This window comes from Pholcus phalangioides, unplaced genomic scaffold, assembly GCF_987345545.1.
Source record: "Pholcus phalangioides strain wild (caught in Gottingen) unplaced genomic scaffold, Ppha-v1.0 ptg000172l_1, whole genome shotgun sequence".
Lineage (NCBI taxonomy): Eukaryota > Metazoa > Arthropoda > Arachnida > Araneae > Pholcidae > Pholcus > Pholcus phalangioides.
In genome coordinates, this window is record NW_028301637.1 from 6,444,348 (window position 1) to 6,471,336 (window position 26,989).

The following is a 26,989-nucleotide window of genomic DNA, read 5'->3' on the forward strand; positions in this document are numbered from 1 at the left end:
ACACACACACACACACAAATGATTTGAAACTTTCACAAACTAAGTTAGTGCACTATATTATACTATGTTAGTGCAACACTTGTGTGGATTTCTTGACAATAGCACATATATTCATGATGATAGGAATGTTTTCCATAAAAATTCCAATTTTTATCATGCGGAATTTTCAACCAATTTTTACAAAATTTATAGAAAACATCACTCTATATAAATGAGACATACTGTATAAAAATTTAAAATGTGAGAAATTATTATTCAATGAGATATGAGTATTTTTAGTAAATGATTATTAATTGTGAGAGTGCAAGAAATACAGTAAAACATTGTTAAGTCGTCACCCTGATAAGTCATCACTCCGGTTAAGTCGTCATTTTCCTTCAGACCCTTCCAGCTATCATAGACCACAATGTTATTAAACCCTTGTTTACTTGTCACTAATTTTGGTTAAATCATCACTATGAAAAAGTTTGAAAAAGAGGAACAGACTATTTTTATGGCTCCCATTAAAAAAAAGAGCTTGTTAACAGCATTGCCATATGCTTAAAAGTCACCATAAAATCCTATATACCTAAACGGAACAGTTTAAGTAACGAAAATTACGCTGGGGAAGTTCATTTGCCGACTAAGGTTTTTGGAACGTTGGGGACTATTGAAGCTAAATCTCATTTCTGCATGGGCTCTACTGAAGAAACTGGACAAACCGCGAGACACCCTCTTCCCTCCCCCCCCCCCCCCCCCGCAAGGGGCATTACCAGGGCATCTCTGGCAAAACCAAAATTTATTGATATGCCAAAGATTACACATAGTGAAAGGAAATCAAACATTACATAAATCTAAGAATCAAATTAATCAAGTTAAAGTCAACACGGGCAAAGATAATTAATAATCATAGAAAGCATGGACTCTACTAATTCAGGGCTTGAAATTTAAACAAAATAACACAATATCTTTGTTCGAGATTACTTTGTAGTTGCATCATGAACTACTGATGAAGAATTAAAACACTAAAATTAAATTTGATGCATATGTAAAATTAATGTGCAATAGAGTTTTCTGCTATAAAGAAAAGCTACTTATTCAAACAGTTGCTCTGTTAGTCTAAATTAAAAATTACTAGTATAAATCAAAGTGTACAGTATATATGCACTCATTGCCATAAAAATTTGCGCAGCAAGAAATAATTGTGGGATCGAAACGAAAGTTGGCCTGAAGGTACACGTCGGGCAGATATGCAAATGATTAGAAATGCAGCGTGATTGCACATTCCGTAATGCCACTAGAGGGCATTGAACTTTGTTCTCCTTGGAGTATAAAACAGGTAAGCAGAGCTTGCTGGAGTGTATTTAATTGTTTGCAAAGGAAATGCTGAGGTAGACATGCCGTTACGCCGCCGTCGAAGACCATATGAGCAGTTGTCAGAGTTCGATAGGGGAAGAATCATCGGGATGATAGTCTACATTTGGCAAATTTCTAATTTTGAAGGATCAACAACCATCTCATTTAGTATTTAAAGATGGGTCCCACCCATTCCAGTCATTCTTGTACTGAATACAGATTTGAACTCATGCTTGTTCTCATCTAAATTTTATACTCACCTAAATTTTTTAATATATTTTATTTCAGTGTTTTAAATTTCATTCAAACCTAAAATTTTTAAAATCTTAAAGAAACCACAAGGGAGATTTATGAAATAAAAAAATAGTTGAAGTTTCAACCACCAGGTGAAAAAGTGATGCTTTTTTATTGCATTTCGCATTTTCCCATGGTTCATAGCATATATACCAAGTTTCAATGGAATACCTTTACCAGAATGTGCACTACATAGCATAGGCACCGGAACCTAGGGACTGAGCACACTAATAATTTCTGAAAAAAAAACCAACACAATGCACCTTCCTCCTCCTGCGTATGGGCAACTTTCAGCCCCTCCAACATTTTCTTCCTGTCGGCACCTTTGCCACATAAGTCTGAATAGTTTCAGTATGCTGACACCGCTCAGACCAATGTAGCACCTGTCAGTATACTGACACTACTTCTACCTATATATCGCCTGTTATGGAGGACGTATTCCATTGAAACTTGCTTTAAATGCTACATGGTTCATAGGAAAAAGGAAAATTTAATAAAAAAGAGCATTTTGTTTTTCCACCTAGTGGGCGAAAATTGAACTTTTTTTAAATTTCATAAATCTCTCTCTCCTATGGTCCCATTGAGATATCCTAAAAATTTGGCTGTATTTGGATAAGAGGTTTTTGAGAAAAACTACTCAGAGTTTTTACAGGAACTTTTATTATAATCACCCTGTATATTGGTAATTTGACTGAAATTACTCTCAGGCAGGGTTTTTAACAAGTGACAGTTCAAACTATCACGTCAAAAAATCTGCAAAAAAACTAATTTAAAAAAATCCCAATACATTGGTAATTTTGACTGAAATCACTCGCAGGATCATTAAAATGACAAGACACACCAAGTGAAATCTTAGTCTCAGTCCCTCAACCAATTAACAAACTCACCTAATCTCAACTTAAGGATCATATCTCACCATCCAAGGAATCAAATATACTTTATTATATGCAAAGATTGCAAAATCTCAATGTGAATGTTACTGAACACCACAAGCATGATGAAAAGGGACAAACCAATAATCAAGTTTAGGAATCACAATTTTGATTTTGTAAAAGCTTTTGAAAAATCATAATTATGACCTTAATTTGCTCGAGAGAGATTTTATCAGAATTTGCAACAATTTTCTTATGAACAATGGAAGAAATACACCACAAATTTCATCATCTTGGGCAAACTTCTTAGACCACAGCAGAGACAAGTCTTTTATTTTCAGCGACCCAATTTGATTTCCAAAACCAATCAAGCTCATCTGATACAAAGACAAACTCATTTTCAGACGATCGAAAGTAGGCTCCGTCCCTTTAACAGCTATACGTGTTTGTGGTTTAAGAAAATTTATATTTTTCTTTAAAACGTGTTAAAAATATGAGTATTATTTGAAATATACTATAAATCTCTTACCTCTTTGACTTTGAACAAGAATGTGGAACTGTTTCGCTGTCTTGTCCATTCCTGATGATGTGCTTTTGGCTGCCACTAAGAATGCTCTATGAGCATCTAAGCCAGAGAAGATAAAAAGTCAATCTTATAAATTGAAATACCAACAAAATATATTGCATTAAAAAAATTATATTTTATTATACATGTGCAAGAATCTCTCACCAGAAGCACTGTTTGCAGTGGCTGGCATTTTCAAAGTCTTATTGGCTGCATCAATAAAGGCTAAGAACAGCTCTCCTCGTCCAAGCAAGAAGTAATCTTTTACAGTATGTAAATGAGACATCAAATTTCCATCTTCTACAACCACCTTCCACACTTGCTAGAATTTTTTTTTTTGAATGAAATTACACATAAATCTCTGTATATCAAGTTTCATATTGTTATCAGAGATTATCCATATATATATAATCTACAAGTTTTGTATCATTGGAAAGATGAGCAAGAATGTTTATGAAATAACAAAGAAAGGTGACTGTAAACCAACCTTTTTTTAGAATAAAGGCAGTAAACAATATTTCCTGCGGCAGTCAATTACATTTTTGAGTGATAAACTCTTAAAGAGCTCATAAAAAGAAAATGCATGGATTTGGAATCACAGCTCTATTATTATCTTAAGTAATATTTATCCCACAAATTATCTTGAGGGCTCACGAACCGATCTTGAGACACCTTAAGCTATTGTGGCACCATGACTACAACGCCCTATTTCACTAGTAATATAAAAATTACAGGTGGGCCATGTTCGAACATAGACGTGCAAGATCTTTATGTAAATACAGTGAAACCTCACTACGATAATCGATATAATGATTAATTCCTCTCCAACTATCTTTTTTTCAAATATTGTTTGGAACTATACGTAGTCAAATGAACTCCTTTTGATACAACGATATCTTTTACTATGATAAATTTCCCCATAACAATATTTTTGTATTATTGGTATTTTGCACTATGGGAACACTGAAAGCAAAGCATTAAGGAAGTAATTGGTATTGAAATGTTCTGTATATGACCAGGGTTGTCAAATTTACTCCCCCGGTGGATACCTATTCCCCCCCCCCCCAGCTTTACCTTCAGGTTAAAATTTTATTTTATGGTTAATTTATGTATTCCAAAAATTGCCGCATAGTGCAGTGTTTAGAATATACATATTTTGAAGTATTTTTAAAAGATTTTTTTGGGAGCAAAAATGTGATAAATAATTTCTTTAGGAATCACAAACACACTTTTTATAATTCTTCTACCTTTTTTTATGTAAGCATTTAGATACAAGATTCACTTATTAAAATTTTACAAGAAACCGCAAACAGAAAATGTAACCATGAACTTAGATATGTAATATAAGTATTATACCTGATATGTGATAAACATATCCAAAGAAATTATTGCTCATTTATAATACACAATTATTTTTCACACATACACAAATCCTTGTATAAATAAATTGAAGCCTCTGTGAAGAATTAAACCAATGTTATGTAAACTGAATTTTCATTCAAAAAATATATTTATATGCTCGCATTACTTTTTTATAAGTTTTATACAGGTACATCAGACTTTCATAACTGAAATATCAAGAGACAAAAATAACATTAGCTCATAACAAAAAGAAAATAACTTTGTGGGATTCTTGAATTGAACATTGGTAACGAACACCTTCAAGTGAAACAAAAAAATATATAGTTTTTCTCTGAAAATAAGACCTAACCAGAAAATAAGCTTTAGCTTGATTTTTCAAGATGCCCATAACATAATAATATAAGCCCAACCCTGAAAATTGGCCTGTTAGAATCGTCAGCCAGATGAAGGCATTCTGTAGGTCTGTTGCTATACACGACAGTGTCTTGTATAGTGATATTAATAAACAATAATGTTATTGAGACATTTGTACTTAATGATAATTAAAGTTATTCTGCAGTTTTAAGTTCCCAAAAATGGCTAATTTGGAAAAGTGAAAAACACCTCCAGAATAATGAATCCTCAGAATGACTGCTACCTCCTCCTCTAAACCAGATCATTTTTAAAATATTATTGCTCTTTCAAAAATATTTCAGAATTTAGTTTAATGAAGCAGGGATATTCTTCAACAGCAAGGAATTCAAGAAAAAGAGAAGCACAGGACTTTAGCTCCTGAAAGTTTTGGTTCCATTAAAAAAAAATTATTGTTACATAGCTAAAGGTTTTATTTTTGATAGATCAGGACACTTTTGAATACATTTTCTGTGGGATTTGAAAAATTTGGAGAAAAAATGATTCAGAAACATTCATCTTGATTTCTCAGAAAATTTTCATTATCCAAATTCATTTATTTTACCACAAACAATTTTCTTGCTGCAGTTCTGCATACAACTCAAGGTTCAGATACAATTATGCAGAAGTAGGTGTGTTTGTGTATGAACAATTATTCCCTTGTTGTATGGTCAATTTTGTTGACAAATACATAGTTCAATGTAAACTAAAAATGTATATTTAGAAATAATGTAAGATGTACTCATAAAGGATGTACATACATGTTTAAGTTACATATTTTTAGGTTGTGGGAAAAATAAATTCGATTTTCCTCATTTTTCCCAAAAAACAGAGGTTTTTTACAAAAAACTGCCAGGCTGAGTTTTTTACAAGTGGTATATGACAAGACAGTACAATGCGATAAACAACTCTGGGGGTTGGCCAATGCGTCTAACTGAATTTTATTAACCATCTAATCAATTACAATTTTTCGAGGTAAATAAATACATAAAAGCATATTTTCTAGTGGTACTAACAATGCCGATTTAGAAAAGATGGCAACAGCAGCATAAATTTCATGAAATGTGATGATAATGTTGAATCTCGATATAACAATAATCCCTCTATAATGATATTTTCCCCTGATCCGCAGAGTATCATTATATCAAGGTTTAACTTTACACCAATTTTGCACTTTGCATAATTAGAATGTCTTGAGATTGCTACTCCACCCCATTGTAGTGATTTGATATGAATAATATGAACAAAAGATTCTCCTTTATCAATATTCATGTACCTATTCAATGAAATTCAACTGAGTGAGAAGAGATTTTACAGGAATTTTAAAAGGGCTGAATGCTTTATTCTGCGTTCAACCAATGTCTAGCTCTCTGGACTGAACAGAATGGATTAGTGACAGATTTGTTTTGTTTATTTTTACCGGTGATTGTTAAAGAAATACTTAACCTTTATACTTTTCCCCCTTACCTGATCAAACTTCAAACCTTAGTTTATTGACTCAGTTCCTGCCATGAGAAATGAAAATAATCTACATTTCCAAATATAGTGAAACTTCGTCACAACAATAATCGATATAATGATAAATTTCGCCACAATGATACTCGATATAATGATAAATCTCATTACACCACCATTTTTTTCAAATTTTGTTTGGAATTGCCTACAGCAGTGGTTTCTAAACTGTGGGTGGCAACCCCCCGCAAAGAACCGCGTAAAGTAGCTGGGGGAATCACAAAAAAGATTTTCCAAAATTTAAACATGTTGAAATAAATTCATTTTATTCTTTTGCAATGTAAATAAATACACAACAAACCTAAACTCTTAACTCTCAGCTGTGCTACTTATTATCCATGTACTCACTCACTAGTCAAAAGTAAAGCACATACCATTATAAACTACAGATAGACAGAAATGATCATTGAATGCCCAGAGAGACAATTTTGGGATGTCAGAGGATGATGTCCTACTCTGCTATTCATACAAAGGTTTTTAATAGCTGACTGATGCATATATATATTTAGAAAAGAGAGAAATTCAACTGCCCTTGCGGGAAAACCTTCAAATGGATAGCGGAGAGTGACATCATTGATCATTTTTGTCGCACCACTGTCATTTTCTGCACACAAGGGCTACTTAGACTCTGGGACCTACAATTTATTTCCGATTCCGAATGGCAGGCTTGCTTTTTATACTCATTGAAAGGTTGGTGCGTTAACCCCTCAATGGGGGACTCCCTGCGGTAGCAATTTTTTGCTGCAGTCAAGTTGCAATGTTCCAACTTGACTCTTGAGTGACATCATCCTCGAATAACTTACCATCTGGTTGCAGTGTCAGCAATTGTGAACTTTGGCCTGAGTTAGGTCCATGTACAGTCCTTTTCAGTGCATATGATGCACATGAGCTCTAAGGAAAGATTGAGATATTTGTTGCCTTTGTAGTCTAGTGCTCGAACGAATCGGTGCATGTCAAAATGTGTTGTGTGAGTGTATGTTGCAAGCAATTTTTGCTTGCTTCGTGTACTTGCTAGTGCTGCCACCTGTGTTCCATATTTTAAATATTGGAAACATTTCACCTAGTAAAATTAGAGGACATGAATTCGATTTTCTACGAGGGCTGTTGAATTTTATTTCTTTCCTAAATACATCTTTGCATCAGCCAGCTGTTAAAAACACTGTCTTCATATTTCGGAATGGTTTGCACTCTTTCCTAAAGAAATAGATGGTCTTAGAGAGCCTGATCATGTCAGACTTGATTAATTGAACCGGAATCCACTATCATTCATCAGAAACTAACAAAGTGCAGCACGTTGTAACAAACTATAACAACATACACACACATGTGAAAAGTCACAGCACATGTTACTGTCCCCAATGTGTGTCTGTCATATTTTAAGCTTCTTTTCTTCCTTTATGATATCTTGCCTGACGTGGTTTCACGTTGTAGTGCTCATCTTCAGAATCCCAAACCACCTCAAGTGAACCCTTCTGATGAGAAGGTTGTCATGTTGTTCTAAAAAAGTCATCGTATCGTGCATTGTGTTGTAGCTGATGGGACTATTAAGTATTTTTTTCAAACTTTGGGAGCAATCTTCATCTTGTATTTAAACGTGGTAGGAAGAGGCGGTCACACACTTGTTAATGTAGTCCATTTTGTCCACATACACGTTATAGTGGGAACAATGTGGAATTGATGCATGTACGCCTGAAACAGCCTGTGTTCAGTAACGAATAAAATGTTGCTTCGTCTCCACTGATGGTTTTGAGATTGACCGTTCAATCATTACACTTCACTCATAATTTGAAAAATGGATGGCAGCACTATAAAAAATATTACACAGAAACAAACTTCACGTCAGCAGACGTGCCAACTTTTGAAATCCAGAAATCAGGAGATTCTCCCGAGGGGGGTAACCCTCCCCCCCCCGGCACTCATAGACTCGATCAAAAAAAAAAGTTCATTTAAAAAAAAAAAAAAAAAAAAAAAAATTTTTTTAAATAAATTAAGAAAAAGTTACATTCTACCCCCCCCCCAAGGCAGGTTCTGCATTGCCCCTGAGAAGAATATAATTCCATGTCAGTCTTTCCATGCAGAATAAAGAAATCATATCTACATACTGTTCATAAAGTATAAGTGTTTCCTTCCATGGATGCTATCAGTTATTGATAATCTTGGGTATATGAATTCTTAAAAGCTTTATATTTAGCTGTATATAGCTTAAAGTTTTATATTTTCTTTCTGAAGATGTTTAATCGGAAGAAACAATTTAAATAAATTCAAATTACAAAGCTGCGGCCGGAAAAAATTGTTAACCGCACGGCTGTTAATGGAATACAATAACGATTATACAGGAATTTCGGCAACCAAGGCCATGCCCCTGATAAATGATTGCTGATAAATGCTACGAAAACAAAGTCGCGTCTTTGCCAGTTGCTTAAATGCAGTCACAGAGAATTTTTTTTATGGCTGCTCGATGGAAATGACTACGGCTATCCTCTATGGGTGTTTTCCCTAACGGCAACGTTAATCATTGACGCCACGACAACGTGAAACCTCGCGTAAAATCTAATTTTCTGCCAAAATCCGGAGAGCGGGAGGAAGGATGAAAAACCCAGAGTCTCCCGCCTAAATCGGGAGAGTTGGCAAGTCTGCGTCAGGTTCACAACAAGTACACGCACATTCCAGAATGTACCAATTCGTTAGAAGTTCTGTGGAAGAATACGGACAAAGTGCATGTGTGGTTTAGTAGTAGTAGACACTGATTATCTCGATCAGAATGTCGGTTTTTGAAAAAAACTCGAAAAATGTGGAGTTGATTATGCACATATGAATATTATCTGTGCAGTGTCATCTATCAATTAAATTTCAACTCAAGTTTAAAGCAGGAGGGTCATCAATAAAATTCTTGCCAAAAGCGGGTCACGCTTCAAAACGTTTGGGAACCACTAGCCTACAATCTAAATTCTTGTTAAAACGATATCCTTTACTTGGATAAATCCTTCTACAATGATATTTGAGGATATTTTTTTATATTTTGCTCAAAATAATTCTTCAATATTTTTTTTATTCCTTAACAGTTTTTTTGTTTCAAGGGGGTTTAATAATATCTGTATTTCACACTATTTATCCTTCCAAAGTGTCAATAAACTTTCTGTGAAGCTACTTTCTGTACAGTACACAAAATTTTTGTTTGTTTGTTTTTGTGTGTGTGCGTGAGTGCGTGCATAGTCAAACAACTCACTGAATTTTATCCAACCAATCAGAAATTTTTGCTGCGAATAAATACTTACCAATGCATTTTATGGTGGTAATAACCCCAATTCAAAACAGATGCCAACAACAGCATAAATTTGGTGTCACCTGTTGATAATGCTACTTCTCAATATAGTAACCTCTCTAGAACAATATTTTTTCTTGGTCCGAAGAGTATCGTTATATCAAGGTTCTATTGCATATGAATTTGATAACAGATGATATGACTTATGGTATAAGGAAAAAAATTACCTCAGCACAATGAGCTCGGATTTCTGAGATGACTGATATGAACTCAGATGGTGAAAATTTTTCATTCTCACTCATTTTCCAGAACTTATTTCTATATTCATTCTCTTTTTTCCTGAATTCAGAAGGTGGTTCCATCAATCTATGCAAAGGTTTTGCTACACAAAATAAATTACTAAGTCAATCAACAAGAAAATTTTTCATGTTTGATCTACTTGTTTCATTAGTTGAATGGTATATAAAGTGGATCCTACACATAACTTTCCCACTTAAAACATTTTCCAGCTTATAGTAGCACTTATTTTTATGAACTCGGCTTTTACTAATACCCATTCAGATTTCCAGTTTAATGTAATTTCTCACAAAAAATGATTTTTCATGACAGTTTTTTAAAAAAAATTTCAGTGGAATCCACTGTAAATTTAAAAATATGAATATGTAGTTAAGAAATGGCTTATCATCAGTAAATATAATTTAAAATATATGTTTTTTAGAAACAAACTAACCGATTATCATGAATTCACACTGTTTTGTTTAGCTTATAAGCGATGGTCCAGCAGTTAAAATATGGCAGTGAGCAATTTCTATAACTGCCAAGGGTCTGCCCAGACCCTTTTTTTAATGGGTCCTGTTTTGTGGAAATGCTTATTCTTGGAAAAGAAAACAATTTTGTAGAAAGAAAAACAATCTAGTTAATTTTTCGCAAACAATGAAATGTAAAATTTGTTTTTTATGTGTATTTCGTGAAGAGTCTGGAGAATGAACTTTTTTTTTTTTTTCAAACCGAGCACAACTCAGGTCTATCGCCATAGGCAATTTACTACCTAGTGAGTTGTGCCGGAAGTGTAATTGTGTGTGTACCTAACAGTCTAAGTGCGCATCTAGTGTTGTGTATGATTTTTCAGTGCTGCCATCTATATCTCAGAAGTGAAGTGAGTGATGTGTAGTGACTGAATATTTGTACTGTTTGTAGGACTGTTGCTCTCTGTGGCGAGACTTTTTAACGTGGAGAACAAACCTGCATTTCGACTGGACAGACCCCCCTAACTGCGGTAGGATGGACCATGAACTTTTAGTACACCGCCAATCGACTGCTTTTACAAGGGGACACTAGTATCGATTGGTGAGGGACAATGCAAGGTTATGGTGTCGCAGGGAATGTTCTCTAATAGTGTTGTTAATAAATGGAATAGCTTACCCCCGGAGGTAGCAAATTGTAACACAATTGACACGTTTAAAAAGAAATACGATAAACATGTTGGGGTAAATTGAGAAGCTATCCATTCTTAGAATAAGACAACCATAATTATTCTTTATGGGCGTTGTATAATATTTTATCATGTGTATATATTGTTTATAATTTGTGTTAATTGCATTTTTAATTAGGTTGCTGTATTTTTGAAATGTATGACATTCATATTTTTATGGGCATCTTTTTATCAGCCACCTCGTTGGGCATTTTGTTTGTTGTGACGTTGTATTTGTATACTTCAGAAAATAAATCTTACCATACATGTCTGGGTCTAAAATTCCAACAGACTGCCCAACAAAAAGTATTTTTTCGGCTACATGACTTGGTATGTAAGATGGCACTAGCTTGTACTTCACGATGAACTTGCTCTTTTTCTGTAAAAAAAACTGTTCTGTAAGATATTTAAGTGATATGCACTACAAATCTTCACACATGTATGATTTTGTACATAAGCAAAGCTATATGTATATCATACACTACTTGTGTAATTTATTTTATGGTTATTAGTTTTGAGATTTAACATACGTCATTGCAACACTCATGTATCATTCAGAATCTATAAAACATATGTATGCTGTTTAGAAACAGCATTGCTAGTATGAATGGATTGAGCACATGTGTATGTGTCTCACTCAAATATAATTTCAATAATTCTGAATTCCTCAGAGGAATGTTTATGAGGTGCATGTACGGTAAATTAGTAGTAGTAGTATGGATCATTATCCATACAAGCAATTCATCACCGCCTTTCAATAAAGAGATGGGGAAGGGAAACAAACACTGAGGTCGAGAAGTGAGATGAGATCTAGAGGTGGAAAAAAGAAATCAGAGCCATATATCACTTACATTCATGAGTATATGCTATTTATTTGCTTCAAGACAAGAAATGTTGGAAAAACTGTGATAAACACAGAAATTTCCAGCTTTTTTTTTTTTTTGTGAAAAAGGTTTTTTTTGATCGAGAAGTTTGTACCATAAAACCATATATGTATATATTTCAGGAGCTTTTGATCTATGAGATGCACCTCTTTGAGGGAGCTGGAGAAGTTTTATAGAGAAGCACATGACCTTTCAGATTAGTAAAACTATTCATTGATAAGCTATTCTAGCACTTCCTGGCAAAATTTACACATGACATCTAAGCACAGGATGGCACATGCAGATTTTGGAAGCTCAGGAGAGCAGCTATAGCAGAATGTTTGAAAAAATCCCGGATATATAAAAAATAAAGAAACAATGCAATAAAACGTAATTTCCATCTGTCTATCTGTATGTTTTCAATAACAAAAAAAAAATGTTGCTTTTAGTTTACACATACATACTTGCGAGAAAATGGCTTTTTTGGGATATTTTTTATCTTCTGGCTGATCCTCCAATGGTTCAATTGCTATGAAGAATTCATCATATGGGTCGGACAAATTCCCAAGAACCATCCAGTTGCTGATCTGTCTAAACAGAACTGTATGACACTTTTTCAGGATGCTGTAAATGCATAAATTATAAGTCAAAAACAATACCTGAAATGAATAGTCAAGTATTTATCACATCTCTAGTGGTGAGAAGTTAACTTTATCTTTTGTGCAGTGGTTCCCAACCTGTGCAGTGCCGTCTTGATGCATGGGCCCACCCAGGCATGGCCTGGGGGCCTCACGAAAATAAGATCTCGTTGAGATTTTCAAGAATTTCCCATATAGGGCCTCAGAAAAATCACTTGGCATGGGGCCCATGATGCACTTAAGATGGCCCTGAACCTGTGATATGTCTACCCTCCTGAGAGTCGTGACAGACTGTTCAAGAGTACATGAAAACTAATCAGCAGTGGTGGGCCCCCAAAGCAGAACGTTTTGCATTGTTCTACAATGATCCCTTAGCCGACTGAAAATGTTATGCAGTAAAAATTCAGATAATAGTGTTTTTCTATGTTTTTTTCATTGAAATTTTTCCAGATTTGTTCTGCTACAGCACTGAGTATTCTGTGATGTGTGTCGCACATTTCGGCATATTCTGCTTTGAGGGTGGTGGGAAAAATAAAGTAATGAAAAAGAGCAAAACTTTTGTATGAATAAAATTTCACATGACTAATTTAAGGGATTTTACCTTTGCATGCATGCCTCAACTAATGCTACTCCACAATTACAAGCTTCATAAACGATGTCCAAAATTTGGCACCCATGAGGCTGGAATAAAAAAGACAATAGTAAGTAGACAAAATCTCGTATGTACTTTTTATTGGCTGGAATTCACTGAGTTGAAAAATTAGTTAATTCGTGGCAGGCAAATATACCTATATAATAAACTCATTTATTTCAGAAATTGCAAAATAACTGATTTCAAAACCTTTGCTTATTTTATAAAAAAAAATTTAAAAACCCATCCAATATTTGCATCAAAGAAATCTGATTTTTAGTAGCACACAGTATTCTCTGTGGTTCCCAACTTCGAAGCACGAATGCTAGCTGATCTCCCTGTTGAAAAATTTCACCACAGAGAGCAATCGGCCTACAACGGTAAAATCTTCATTCATTACACTTCACTAGTAGTAAAAAAAATTATGGCAGCACTACACATAAAAAGTATTACACGTGGTTACCGGATTCGCAAACTGCAGAAGGAGGATGCCTGAGCACGTGCGCTTAATGACGTCATTTATCTTTAAATTTCCCATTAGATGACGTCACTATTCCAACCAATAAAACCAGCCACAACAATAACTTTTCCCAACTCAAAAACAGAACCATTAAAAAAAGTAGAAACAAAAAAATCTGGGAATTTTGACAACTTTTGGTGAATGCGTGTGGGAAAAAAACACTCATACCAATAAAGAAATATATGTTTCAAAGTGGAGAAAAGAAGGAAAAATAATTCAGGAAACCTGAAAAAAAGGACAAAAGGGTGAATTTTCCGAAACATAGAAGGACATTTGAAATGACATCAACAAGGAGGACATGTCCTCTTAAAAGAGGATGGTTGGTAACCCTAATTACACAGAAACAAACTTACGTATGCAACATGGACATGAGCATTCCAACATGTTGTAACATTACTTTAGGCCCCCAAAAATAGTCCTTAAATCTAGTGATTTTATTATATTTATTTTATTGTTTTACCTCTGGGGATCGATCCATGGAATCGTGTGCCATCAATCGGCTATCATGTTTCCATTTCGAATGTTGCCAGATTCCGTATTGCATAATTTTGCAGTGTTATTTTTGTCTTGTTTTATGTAAATGAGAACTTGTCTGTCAAAGAACTTTATGTTGATTTCAGTGCTGGTGATTCGTTCTTTTGATTGGGTCCTGTCATAGTGCATGATGGGAATGTTTTCTCTTTAAATACCAGCGGTGTGCTACATATTGCACTCAGATTTATTTTGTTAAAGCACTCATCTTTACGAAGGTGTTTCACCCAGTGAGGTGAATGTCGGGTAATGTCTCATCCATCACCATGTACTGAATGTTTCACAGCATGCTTCAGCACTATCCTAGTCACTTCATCTCTTCACTTGCTCGTCACCTTATGGTTTGGCCAGTAACCTGACTAGATGCCATTCAGTTTGCTTCGATATCATCCTGGTCACATCGCCTCTCTACCTACTCATCGCCTTATGGTTTCACTGGTAGCCAGAACGGATGCCTCTCAGTGTGATTCGACATCGTCCTGGTCACATTGTCTCTCCTCTTGTTCATCGCCTTATGGGCTTATAGTCTGACCAGAATTTCCTCATATAGGTCATCTTGAATGGCCAAAGGGGGATACACACCAGCCGACGTCTTCCTCAGACCCTTCACCTCCACTTTCCGGTTGCTCCTACATTGGTGTTTGGACTAGTACTATAAGTGGCGAATCTGTGATCGTATAGTCAGAGATGTTGACACCCAGAAATGGTGAGATCTATCTAATTGTCAAACTAATTAATGACAAAACTGTAAAAATTTAACTTACTGTGATATTTAAGTGAGAAGAAAGTGTTGTGTAGCAAATTTTAGTTAACATTTTGGTGAATAAATGTTATAAGTGGAAAATTGCTTTGTCATATTATTGTTGTCATCTGTCTAATGAACTTACATTGGGAAACACAAAAATTAACTGGGAATGTATCGCTAAAAAAACCGATACATTTAATTTTGAGGGATCAACCAGGATGCTGGCGATCTGAAATGGTACAATGCACAAATTTGTTAGAAATTCCGCACAAGAGTGGACGAGGTGTATGTGTGGTTTAGTAGTCTATAGGATCCATGAAAACATGATTCAATATCCTATATATTGATGTATTTCATTTAGATACAATCTTCAAAAATGGCAAAGTGCAATGAGACCATATTAATAACACTACAATTATTTTTATTAATTCAGAATAAGTATTTAAGCTATGAAAATTTATAAAGATGATGGTTAACATAAACTACATTGATATACAATTTTTGAGAATCTATTAGAATTTTATTATAAATTAAAAGTTAGTAAAGAACACCCAATTAAGCTACGAATCATTGTAAACTGTTTATGTAAGTTTCCATGTACATCAAGCACTTCAGAGATCATATGGCCTTTTGTTGTTCTCAATTATTTTTCTCAAATCCAATATGCCTTTGATTCAGTCACAGAAGTATGGAGTTACAAATATGAGGTTTGGTCAAAAAATATCTACCATATTTTCCCACGCATAAACCAATGGAGCTAGGAAAGCAAGTGTTGTTGAATGATCGGGAATGAAAGCGATAGGGAGTTGCTCCAGACCAACTTAAACAGGATTGCAGCATGGGCAAATGAATGGAGCATGACGTTCAGCGTAGATAAGAGCATGGTCGCTCATTTTGGTTCGAACAACCCATGGTTCTCTTACGAGTTGAATGGTGTCACTATCCCGGATGCAACTAGGGTCACCGACTTGGGAATTCTCATTGACGAGCGACTTGGGAATTCTCATTGAGGAGCGACTTAAGTTTTCTGAACATTGTTCAGCGGTGGTCAAAAAAGCGAATAGAATGCTTGGTCTCATTTTCAAAAAGGTCTCTTCCCGTTCTCCTAAAGTCATTCTTCCGCTTTTTCAAGGCTTAGTTCGTCCTGGACTGGAGTATGCTGTAAGGTTTTGGAGACCATACCTACAGAGGGACATAGACTTGGTTGAAGGGGTGCAGAGAAGAGCTACGCGTCTCCTTATTGGCACACAGGGCTTGAGTTATGAAGAGAGACTTCATTTTTTGAATATGTTTACATTGGATGAACGCAGGTGTCGAGGAGATATGATCGAAGTGTTCAAAATTTTCAATGGGATGGATAGGATGGACCATGAACTTTTAGTACACCGCCAATCGACTGCTTTTACAAGGGGACACCAGTATCGATTGGTGAGGGACAATGCAAGGTTATGGTGTCGCAGGGAATGTTCTCTAATAGGGTTGTTAATAAATGGAATAGCTTATCCCCGGAGAGGTAGTAAATTGTAACACAATTGACACGTTTAAAAAGAAATACGATAAACATGTTGGGGTAAATCGAGAAGCTATCCATTCTTAGAATAAGACAACCATAAGTATTCTTTATGGGCATTGTATAATATTTTATCATGTGTATATATTGTTTATAATTTGTGTTAATTGCATTTTTAATTGGGTTGCTGTATTTTTGAAATATGTGACATCCATATTTTTATGGGCATCTTTTTATCAGCCACCTCGTTGGGCATTTTGTCTGTTGTGGCGTTGTATTTGTATTGGTATTTGTATTTGAATGCACATAGGCAATCCCAATGCACATGTTTGAATTTTTTCCTGCCTGCAGAAGCCACCAGTTGCTGACAGATCGTCGATGAGTGAGAAAGTGTAGGTGATCCAGCAACAGTATTATCGAGTTGAGTTCACTCATTTGGGTGGGTCAGATGTAAATAAGAGAAATATAAATATTGAATGGGGAGGAGGGGGAGGATATGCAAACAAGGACCACCCAGGCCATCTCACTTATGACCTTTGTTTCAGTGAGCATTACATGAAGAGGAATCCACAGCAAATTATATAAATTATGCTTGTCAGTAGCCACAGATGTAAATTTTTACTGTCATAACCGCAGATTTTTTTGAAAAAAATGATTAGATATGTCCTATAAATCATATTGTATATAGATTATTTTGGATGCATAACCATATCTAAAGTATTTGAATCAATATTTTGATCAAATAGATTCAACAAAAACTGATGATTTCAGTTTCAAATTGCATTTGATGGGTGTTTTAGAACTCCCATCAAACTCAATTTTAAACTGAAATCATCAGTTTTTGTTGAATCTAATCAAGAAGATGACCAAAATGTATTGTCTCCACTATGAGCAGTAGTTTTCGTATTCTTGGAAACATCAGCTCATCTCTTCACAAGTGTCATTCGAGAGGAGTTTCTAGGAAAACAATGTGCATGGTATAATTGAAATTTTAGTTTTTAAATCAGTCAATAATAACCAAAAATAACCGATTCAAAAAAAACCAGAACAACAAGACCCAAGTGAAGATATTAAAGGCTTTGGCTATCATGTTCAGCATATTAAATTGCTTGAAGCGGGCAGCCTTAATTTTTTTAACCTTTTCCTATATCTGTTTACATTTACCAAATAGGTGAGTAAAATAATAAAAATAAAAAATATTTTTATAGCATCTACTAATATTATATGGTCACAAAAAATATTCGATTAATTACTAATTAATGATTACTAATCAATGTCAATGATAATGCATATAACTGCAGAAATAAAATTTAAACTCACCTTTTTCTTTTCCAGCACGTCTATCAGATCAGTCAGTTGCTGGAACAGTGGCAAGTACTATGGATATAAAATAGTAATAATATTTTCAAACGATTTGTAAAAAAACACGCATGGAAATAAATTCTATCAGAATAAAAATACTGCACAAAGAAGAAAAAAGTGCTTCATAAATTATAACTATAAAGTGGTTAACTATAAATTAAAATTATGCATAGTAAAGCAATACCTAAAAAATGCCAAGTAACCATATTAACATACAATGGTACCCTGACTTACGCCAATAATTTTTTCTAAGACTAAGGACACACATAAGTCAAGTTAAATTTTTTCACAAATATATTATTAAAATAATGAGACAACCAGGCTTCATCAAATTATACATAAAATACAATAATCCATTGTATTTAAAAATCATAATTTATTGTATTTATTTGTCAATGCTGAATCACTGGTATAAAAAAAACAGGATGGCTAAAAACTATGGGGAAAAATTATGTTTCATATGGACATTCTATTATTTCTTATCAATTCATCTGTTCAATGCAACTTTTGTGGGAAAAAAATAATGTTAAGATGGGACGGTTTAGATGTAGGGTGATTTAAGTTGAGGGACATAAGTTAGGAGTATTAATTACTGTATATACTCGCGTATAAGCTGAGTTTTCTTAATGAAAAATTTGTTCCTTAATTTGGGATGGGGGGATTGGGCTTATAACGGGTGTTTTTGAGGAGAAAATATTGACCCCCACTTCACCAAATCATGTAGCTACATGGCCTCAGCACCGCTAGCTTGAAGATCTGAGATCTCATTGGGCTAATTTAGATGACGTTAATAATCAGTAAAGTGATTTTTGTAGCTACGTTCAAACTGTTGAGAACAGATGATGTTAAAGCCAGAGCAAAAAAATCAAAAATGTCATTGGCTTTGATACTCCGGTGGACCAACGTTAATTTAAAAGCTTTTAGATACGAGCCTTAACAAGCCTTCTAAAGATTATTTCAGAATTTATGAGCCAAATGAATGAGTTCTGAAGATAAAAACAATGAAAATTCTGCCTTAAAGAAACTCGACATTGGCCTAGTGTGCCAGTGGGTGCACAAAACATGGAATTCTGTTTCCACTGAAATCATCATAAAATCCTTTAAAAAATGTATCAGTGTATAAGTGTTGTATGGACAGAACTGAAGATGACATCCTCTTTGAAAGTGACAATGGTGATGACAGCACAGTTGAAAATGAAAACGAAGACGCCATACTGTATTAGCGTTCAATATAGAGATCTGAGAATCATAAGATGATATGGATTAGAAAGTTTACTCTTTTTTTTTTTTTCCATTATAACTTTTATTACATGAAAATTTGATTTTTTCCTTCTAAAATGCACTGATTATTGGGGATCAGCTCATACACTGGTTTTCAATTTATTGCGATTTTGGTGGTCCTGAAGCAATGGGGGGGGGGGGGGGGTCGGCTTATACAAGGGTATATATGGTACTTACTTTCTTTCAAACTGAGCACAACTTCGGTCTATCCCCATGGACAAATTATTACCGATTGAGTTGTGCAAGAAGTGTGTGTAGGTAGCTAACAGTCTGAGTGTGTATCTAGTGTCGTGCTTGAATTTTCAGTGCTGCCATCTATATTACAAATTGTGAAAGAGTGTAATGATTGAATATTTGTACCGTTTCCCACTGTGGCCAAACTTTTATTGGGGTAAGTTGGGTTATCAATTTATTTGATCATAAAAATTTAATTTGGAGAAATAATTTTCAAAGTAGAGTGCATTAACAGAAATGTGAAAATTTTTTGCAAAATTTCTTCCTTATACACAGGGTATTCCATAATTTCATTAAAGGCGACGGCAATGAGAAGATGTAAATTTCATTTTTAAAGACATGAACATTTTATTTACACACACGGACAAGTTATACGCAACATCCATACTCTACGAGGAAATACAATCAACTCACTAAAACGTTCGAAAACTCTCTGGCGATCCGTTGCTAGGTTACCATCCACCGCAAGGCGAAAAATGCTACAACGGGAAAACGTGACATCACAGGGCATTGTTTATGATCGGTCACTACATCATAAATAGTTTGAAATTCCATAAACATTGAAAAATTTGTATATTTGAATGCCATCTGTGAATGCCATCTTGTTTATTCTCACAAAGGGGGATTTTTTTGGTACAGAAAAAAAATTTAGTTTTATTGCTTTATTAATAGAAGGTGCTACACGAAAGCAAATCAATGGAAATATGCGGATCAAAGGCCTATAAAATGGAAGGTGTATGATTAACAACTGATTTCTGAATTTTCCTGTTACTGGCGTTTATATAAGGTTTTCATAGTGATGTTGGCATTGGTGGATAAAGCACTATTGAAGTTGTTCAACCTCAGCCTCAAATCACCGGCTGAAGCTTTATGAAAATTTTGAACAGAAAGAGATTGAAAAAAGGCCCAAGCTTAATCCCTCATGCTGGACTTCCAATCAGCACCCTCTATCAACACGAATTTGAACCATGTTTTCTGTACCGAAAAAAAATCCCCTTTCGTCAGAATAACTTTTTGAAAACCACATTCAAATACGTCAAATCCTCTTATAATGAACTCCAAGAGATCGAAAAATCAATTTGTTATAAAGGAATTCCAGATTTTTACATTTTTTCTAAGTGAACTTATCTGAGGGATAAGAAAAGTTTTTGTTGTACAAGATTTTAGCTATGACAGTATTCTTTAAAACTGGAATCAATTGTATACCAATTTCTTCAATTTTTTATGAATTTTTTAAAGTATTTACAAATTTTATGGGACAATCTATATATATTTACTCTATTCAGGGTTCATACAAAATTTTCAAAATGAAAAGTAAGGAGTTTTTAAGGACTTTTTAAGGAGTTTCAAGCAGTTTTTAAGGAGTCATGGCAAACTTCATAACTTACAAGTTTTACAGCAAAAAAAAAAGGGCGGGGCACATATGCAAATTTATTTTGAATTTGCAAACAAACTTTCCCTCTTCTCAAAAATATAGATGTAGAAGTGGTTCAAAAATTACAAGTTTTGATTTGTTACCCGACATCATAAGAATTCATAAAATAATCAATCCACGTACATGCTTTCTGTCATCACCAAAGTGTTCTAAAACCTTCAAGTGTTAGTCAAAAATATAACTCATAACAGCATCACATAAATTATAAAAATTATAAAAGTGATATTCATTCCCCCTCCAATTATTCAAAATAAAAACCACAGCCAACAAAGATTTTTCTTACAAAATTATTTGTATTTGCAGCAACTCTTCAGGGCTCATATAAAATTTTCAAAATGAAAAGTAAGGAGTTTTTAAGGTGTCATGGGGCCACGCCCCCTCCGAAAAAAAAATTGCACCACTAGACAATAAAAGAAGCCCACAGAAAAACAAAAGAAGCCCACTTGTGAATTGATTTTCATTTAATTTCTTTTTCAATGTTTCCAAGACTTCAACTTTCAGAATAAAGGGTATGATGGGTAGCAATTTCAGCTGAAAAGAAAGAGATATGCCGTGACTGTACGCACGAGTAACAAGCGACAAGAGAACACAAATTTGAACAGAACAGAGCATGATGATCAAGATTAGGTATTGAGAAGTGTAGTAAGAAAGAAGAGAGAGAGTTGCAGTAGTATATAGTATTAAAATGATTTAAAGAAATCGGAAGTGATGTATTGAGTTTGCAATAAATTTTGTTTTTATCTTGCTTGAGCTGTGGCCACTTCTGCCAGAGAGAGATACAAATACAACGCCACAACAGGCAAAATGCCCAACGAGGTGGCTGATAAAAAGATGCCCATAAAAATATGGATGTCATATGTTTCAAAAATACAGCAACCCAATTAAAAATGCAATGATCTGCGGCATAATCACGGATCACTTATATGACCCGCGGCACAGCTCCAGAGCATTTGGATCCGCTAAGTATTTGAAGATCACTAGAGTGGCTCTGTAGGGGACTCAATAGGGAGAATGTTAGTTCAGGTGCCCACAAACTAGATAAAAGTTTTACTCGTTTTTCACGCACCGAGTAAGGCGCCATTAAGAATATTTCATATTTTTTATAAAGGGTGGTTGATGACGTAAGAATCATCCAACCCCCCCCCCCTCCACGTCATCAAGTCAGCAAATCGAAAATCCCCCATCCATGCTGACGTAATACTTGAATGACCCCTAACATAAAGATACCCGAAAGTTATTTTCAGAAGGTTAAAAGGTTAAAAAAAGTGGGTTCAGCTATAGCGGCTGATCGGCTCGTCCTCCCCCCTCCCCTCCTGTAAAACCAGACGTGGCTCAGGCTGTCACTTTTAGAAGCCGGGTTTTACTAGCAGGTTTTCTATGCCGTGCGCAACGTGAATCACCCAGCGCTACACGCCGTCTATTCATCAATATGAAAAGCAGTACGACTGTTTTCCTATAGAGCGCAATACGGCTCACGACAGCGCTTTACATCGGGCGTGATTGGCAGACTGCTTCTAGTGAGTTAAGCGTTGTGTGCCGCGCGTTTCAGCGATCTTCCCTTCATTTTGGTGTTGTGTCTCTTCCCTTTAAACCGGAGCATGCAGCCGATAGAGTAGATGACGCCAGGGTCATATACTATATAGCCATCCTGAGCCGATGCGCCACGCTTGGAAAACGCAAATGCGTAACGCCATTATGTAACTCATTTCTGCCGACACGAAATGATCCAGTTAGGTTCACGCGGCGCAAAAAGCCTACTCCTAGGAAAACCTGGCTTCAGGGATGAACGCTCGTTACGGGATCCCAGGAGAGATAAACCCATTCTCTCTCATGGAATCTTGTGTGTGGATAGAGCCTGTACCTCTTCTTTTTTTTTTTTGCCTTTTTATTTACGGCAACCAATCTGCAAAACAGATTCGCTTTCCCCACTGGACTTCAGTTTTTAGCATTTTAAGGCGCGGCGGCGAAAAGATACGCTTGTCGTCGTCCCTTACTCTAAATTTTTTTTCCTTTCTTTTTCAGTAGCGAGTTGTAATGTGAATAAAACACGTCAAAAAAACTACGGAAAGCAGTGACATTTTGCGGTTTCTCAGAATTTTCGTAGTGAGATATTGGCTGTAAGCAAATAGGAAGGAGGGATAAAATAGGAACAGTAGGAGAGAATTGTGGTAAAAAAGAAGACGATTGCGGCGAAAGTAGGAAAATAGTAGGATAAATAGGAAAGCTGCGAGGTTTGCACTCAGTATACTGCGTAATATAGGAGGTTCGAGACATCGTTTCGCCACATAAGTAAAAACTTTCTCACCACTGGGCATGGGGGAATTTTCGGCTACTGGTTCAGTGGAGTGATGTCGTTCTACGGACCATCGATTTCCAACGCTGACCAGTTTGCGACATAGGTAGGAAAACACGTCAAAACTAGCGATTCGGTAAAAAATCACATTTTTAGAAGCAAAAGCGTATAATCGTATTAATTTACTAAATACGACAAAATCGTAACGGTTGGCAGGTATGCACAACCATTGGATGTTCCAATCCCATCCCCTGCTTTCACATTTCCTATTATAAAGGGAGAGCGCGGTTTTTTTAAAAATCTTTTCTTCCTCTTTATATTGGGGGGAAGCTTCCTCTTATTTTTTTAGGCAATGCTATTCATCACCGTGGGGAACACCTATTCTAAAAAAGATAATCCCTTCAGAGAAAAAAAAAAAGACTTTTTCAGGCGTGGCTGCAAAAAGTAAGGAGTTATAAGGGCCTTTCCAGAGGGAAATGAAAAGTTAGGAGTTTTTAAGGAGTTTGTAAGGATGTGCGAACCCTGTCTATTGTGACTTATTTTTAGAAATGGGCTCTAAGAGTGAAATCAACTATTTTCCACACTCTCGTCATGCCACATATTTAGATGTCACATTGTTGTCTACTCATGCATGTAGTTGTGATGCTCTACTGTCATTAGTTATCAAAGCTTGACCTTGATAGTGTCATTTTATTTGCTTTTGTTTGTGTTAACGTGGCTATATTGTCAGTAGTATGCATCAAGATTTTATCGCCACAGAGAGCAACAGATCTGCAAATGGTACAACTGTAATTCAATCATTACACTTCACTTCTTAAATATAGATGGCAGCACTACACAACACTAGATATGCACTCAGGATTAAGTGCACACATACTTACATTTCTGGCGCAACTCACTAAGTAGCAAATTGCCCATAGATGGTGATACACAGGAGTTGTGTTCATTTGAAAGGAAGAAAGTGTGCATCAAGGAGGAACAAAGAACTGAGAAAATCTCTTCAATTGGAATCTCTGAGGGTGTACTAGAGGTGTGAAATTCACTACAGGTCTGCTACACAGTATGGGGACAAAGTTCCATAATTCTATTTAATTATCACACACTTTCAATATCTACGATTTTCTCAGATTTCCAATGATATCGCAGCCATCTGGAGTGATCAAGGATGTGGTTATGACATACTTTAGGACACTTTTGTTCTTTTATCTATAAAGCCTTTTAATCATGAAAATGAAAGAAAAATCAGACATATCATGAGAAAAAAAAACCCTTAAAATTTGCTCTGAAGGAGTTTTTCTTTCCTTGAACCTTGCAAATGTAAAATCAAGTGGACCTACTAAAAATTTTTCTTCATAAAAGTACCACGATTTTTACCAAAACAAGTTGTATTTTGAATCCAGATTTACGTGGCTACAGAGTAGGGCGTAAATTTTTTTTTGAAATTCAAAAATTTCAAGTCGATAAAAAGTTTTCACTATGGTCACATGTTTGGCAAAAAAAATTCAGTGAAATTGAAAAATATTTAGGTCTCCTGGGATGGGCCTAAAGTTTAATTTTTTTTTGTCAAAAATTTAGATTTCAAATTTTTTTTAGAAACATAAATATAAAGCAAATTTCTGTTTTCAAGTACAAAAATGTAAAGCTTAGAATATTAGTTAACAGTAAAAAAAATCATAACTGTCATGTAACATTTAGGTCTCCCGGAATCTACATGAAAACCTTAATTTTTTTACCATACAAGCATATTTTTTTATTTTTAACCCCCCATCCTTTAGGTTGATTTCAATTGCTTTATTTATAGTCTAGGTACAGACAGTATAGTCTAGCACAGTAGTAGAGCAGGAGCTCAGCTAGCAAGTGCTCTTTTGCAGGATTTAAATGTTATAATGCCAGAAAATCAGGCAGTGGTAACTGATAAATCAAAGGTTTTTCAGGAAAGGGTGAAATATCGTAAACATGATAGTTAGGATTTTTTTTTACTGTTAGCTAATATTATAAGCTTTACATTTTTGTACTTGAAAACAGAAATTTGCTTTATATTTGTTTCTAAAAAAATTTAAAATCTACATTTTTGACAAAAAAAATTAAACTTTAGGCCCATCCCGGGAGACCTAAATATTTTTCAATTTCACTGAAATTTTTTGTGGTAAATATGTGACCATAGTGACACCTTTTTATCGACTTGAAATTTAGAATTTTAAAAAAAAGTTTTTCGTGATGCACCCTACTACATAGGGAGGGAGTACTACAAGCAAGAGAAGCCTGTTCATATAAAGAAGTAATCCTGAAAAAAACCTACGAAAATGTGTATCATAGGTCTTAACTTATTGTTCACACTATTAACTCGTGTTATAGTTACGTAGCCGGTGTGATGAGTGAGATTTTCCTTAAAAAACCGGTTTACAATGTAGCAACCAAAAGTTGGGTAAAATTAAGAAAAATAAACTAAAATACTTAAATGTAGAATACACTGTCAATAAAACTATGGTTGTCATTCATTTAAGAATTTAACAATTTGTTTTTTGAATTGAATTAACAGAATAAAAAGTGTCCAATCACAGATTAGAGACTTTTGTGCAAAATGTATGCATCTTCAATTCAAAGTAAATGTCATATGCTATAAAACAACTTCTTTTAATTAAGTTATGGTATGGATTGCTACAATTTTGGGTGCATTAAAAAATTCAAATTTTTTCAGAACTGCTGAAATGCTTGACAATGATAACATCCCAATAACAGCCAAATTTTTTGGTCCCATTAGGGAACCATTGTTGGGAGGTTTCACTGTATATGAATCACTGTATGATTTCACTATAATCTATATATATATAATTGATTTTCTGTCTGTGTGTGTGTTCTCTATACAAATCTACAATTTTAGATCAATCGTTGCAAAATTTTGCATGTATACCAAATGGGACCCGACTTGAATGATTGGCAACGTTAAAATTTTCTCAGAGCAGGGCAAATGCCCCAAATGAGCACAAAACTGTCAGGCAACAATGGTTTTTGAGCCTCAACAATCACTTTCAGAACGTTTACTTTGGTTACCGGGGTTCCCTAGCAATGCGTTTCAGACGTATATAAGCCTTTACAATGGTTTGTCACTTCTTCAACACTGCCAGAATATGAATAATAGTTTATGCCTTTTTAATGGTTTGCCACATTCTCAATACTCTCAGTAATGAGGCTTTTTGAATAGACGTCATAATCATCATCCCTTTGAGGGGCAGGTAAAGAGTCATCCTCATAGAAATCAGTGTTAAAATTGCCGATTTTAGCGTAGAAATGCGGAAATTTAGTGGGGTTTTCTGTCACATCAATAATTTTAAAAATTGCATTGAATTCTAGATTTTTGAAATATTCAGTTCGCAGAGCAGGGAATCGAAATACTTAGCGCCCTTAAAAAAGGAGAAAAAATATTCATTTTTACATTTCTTTAAATCTAGATGTTTCTTTCATGAGTTGCGCTGGAAGTTGCCATATTGGTTAACTTTGACACGGTTTGCATGTCCGTCAAACAAAGAGGGAGATATCACATGATCCAAAAGCCTTGTTGAAGAAAACCCGGGCAATGCCGGGTATTATAGCTAGTTCTCAATAAATTTGAATGAATGGAATTCAAAAAATATCAAACTCCAGCCTGATTTTTCACCTCAAATCTGAATTCCCATTTATGACAATATAATAAAAATCAGCAACATACCTTTTCCAAATGAAGAAAATGTGTTAATGAAACACATGGATCAGCTAAAATCTCCAATTCAAGCTGCCATAGATCAGCTTTATAAGGTTGCAGAACTTCATCTATACCACTTGCCAGGGCATTAGCATACAGCTTATGGATAATACCTGAAATGTTTCCATTAAAAAAACCATTATC

The 26,989-nt window shown here is 34.9% G+C and overlaps 1 protein-coding gene across 1 annotated transcript in view; it reads right to left on the reverse strand.

The window, feature by feature from the left end:
* The window catches only part of Grip75 (gamma-tubulin complex component 4), a 73,058-nt gene that overhangs the window by 21,880 nt on the left and 24,189 nt on the right, over positions 1-26,989 (reverse strand). Inside the window, exons 5-12 of the mRNA XM_089255808.1 lie at positions 26,813-26,958; positions 17,822-17,878; positions 13,166-13,245; positions 12,391-12,550; positions 11,325-11,442; positions 9,820-9,974; positions 3,232-3,388; positions 3,031-3,126 (exon numbers count right to left, since the gene is read on the reverse strand). Coding sequence (XP_089111934.1) covers positions 3,031-3,126; positions 3,232-3,388; positions 9,820-9,974; positions 11,325-11,442; positions 12,391-12,550; positions 13,166-13,245; positions 17,822-17,878; positions 26,813-26,958 — 969 coding nt within the window. The remainder of the gene's footprint in view (positions 1-3,030; positions 3,127-3,231; positions 3,389-9,819; positions 9,975-11,324; positions 11,443-12,390; positions 12,551-13,165; positions 13,246-17,821; positions 17,879-26,812; positions 26,959-26,989) is intronic.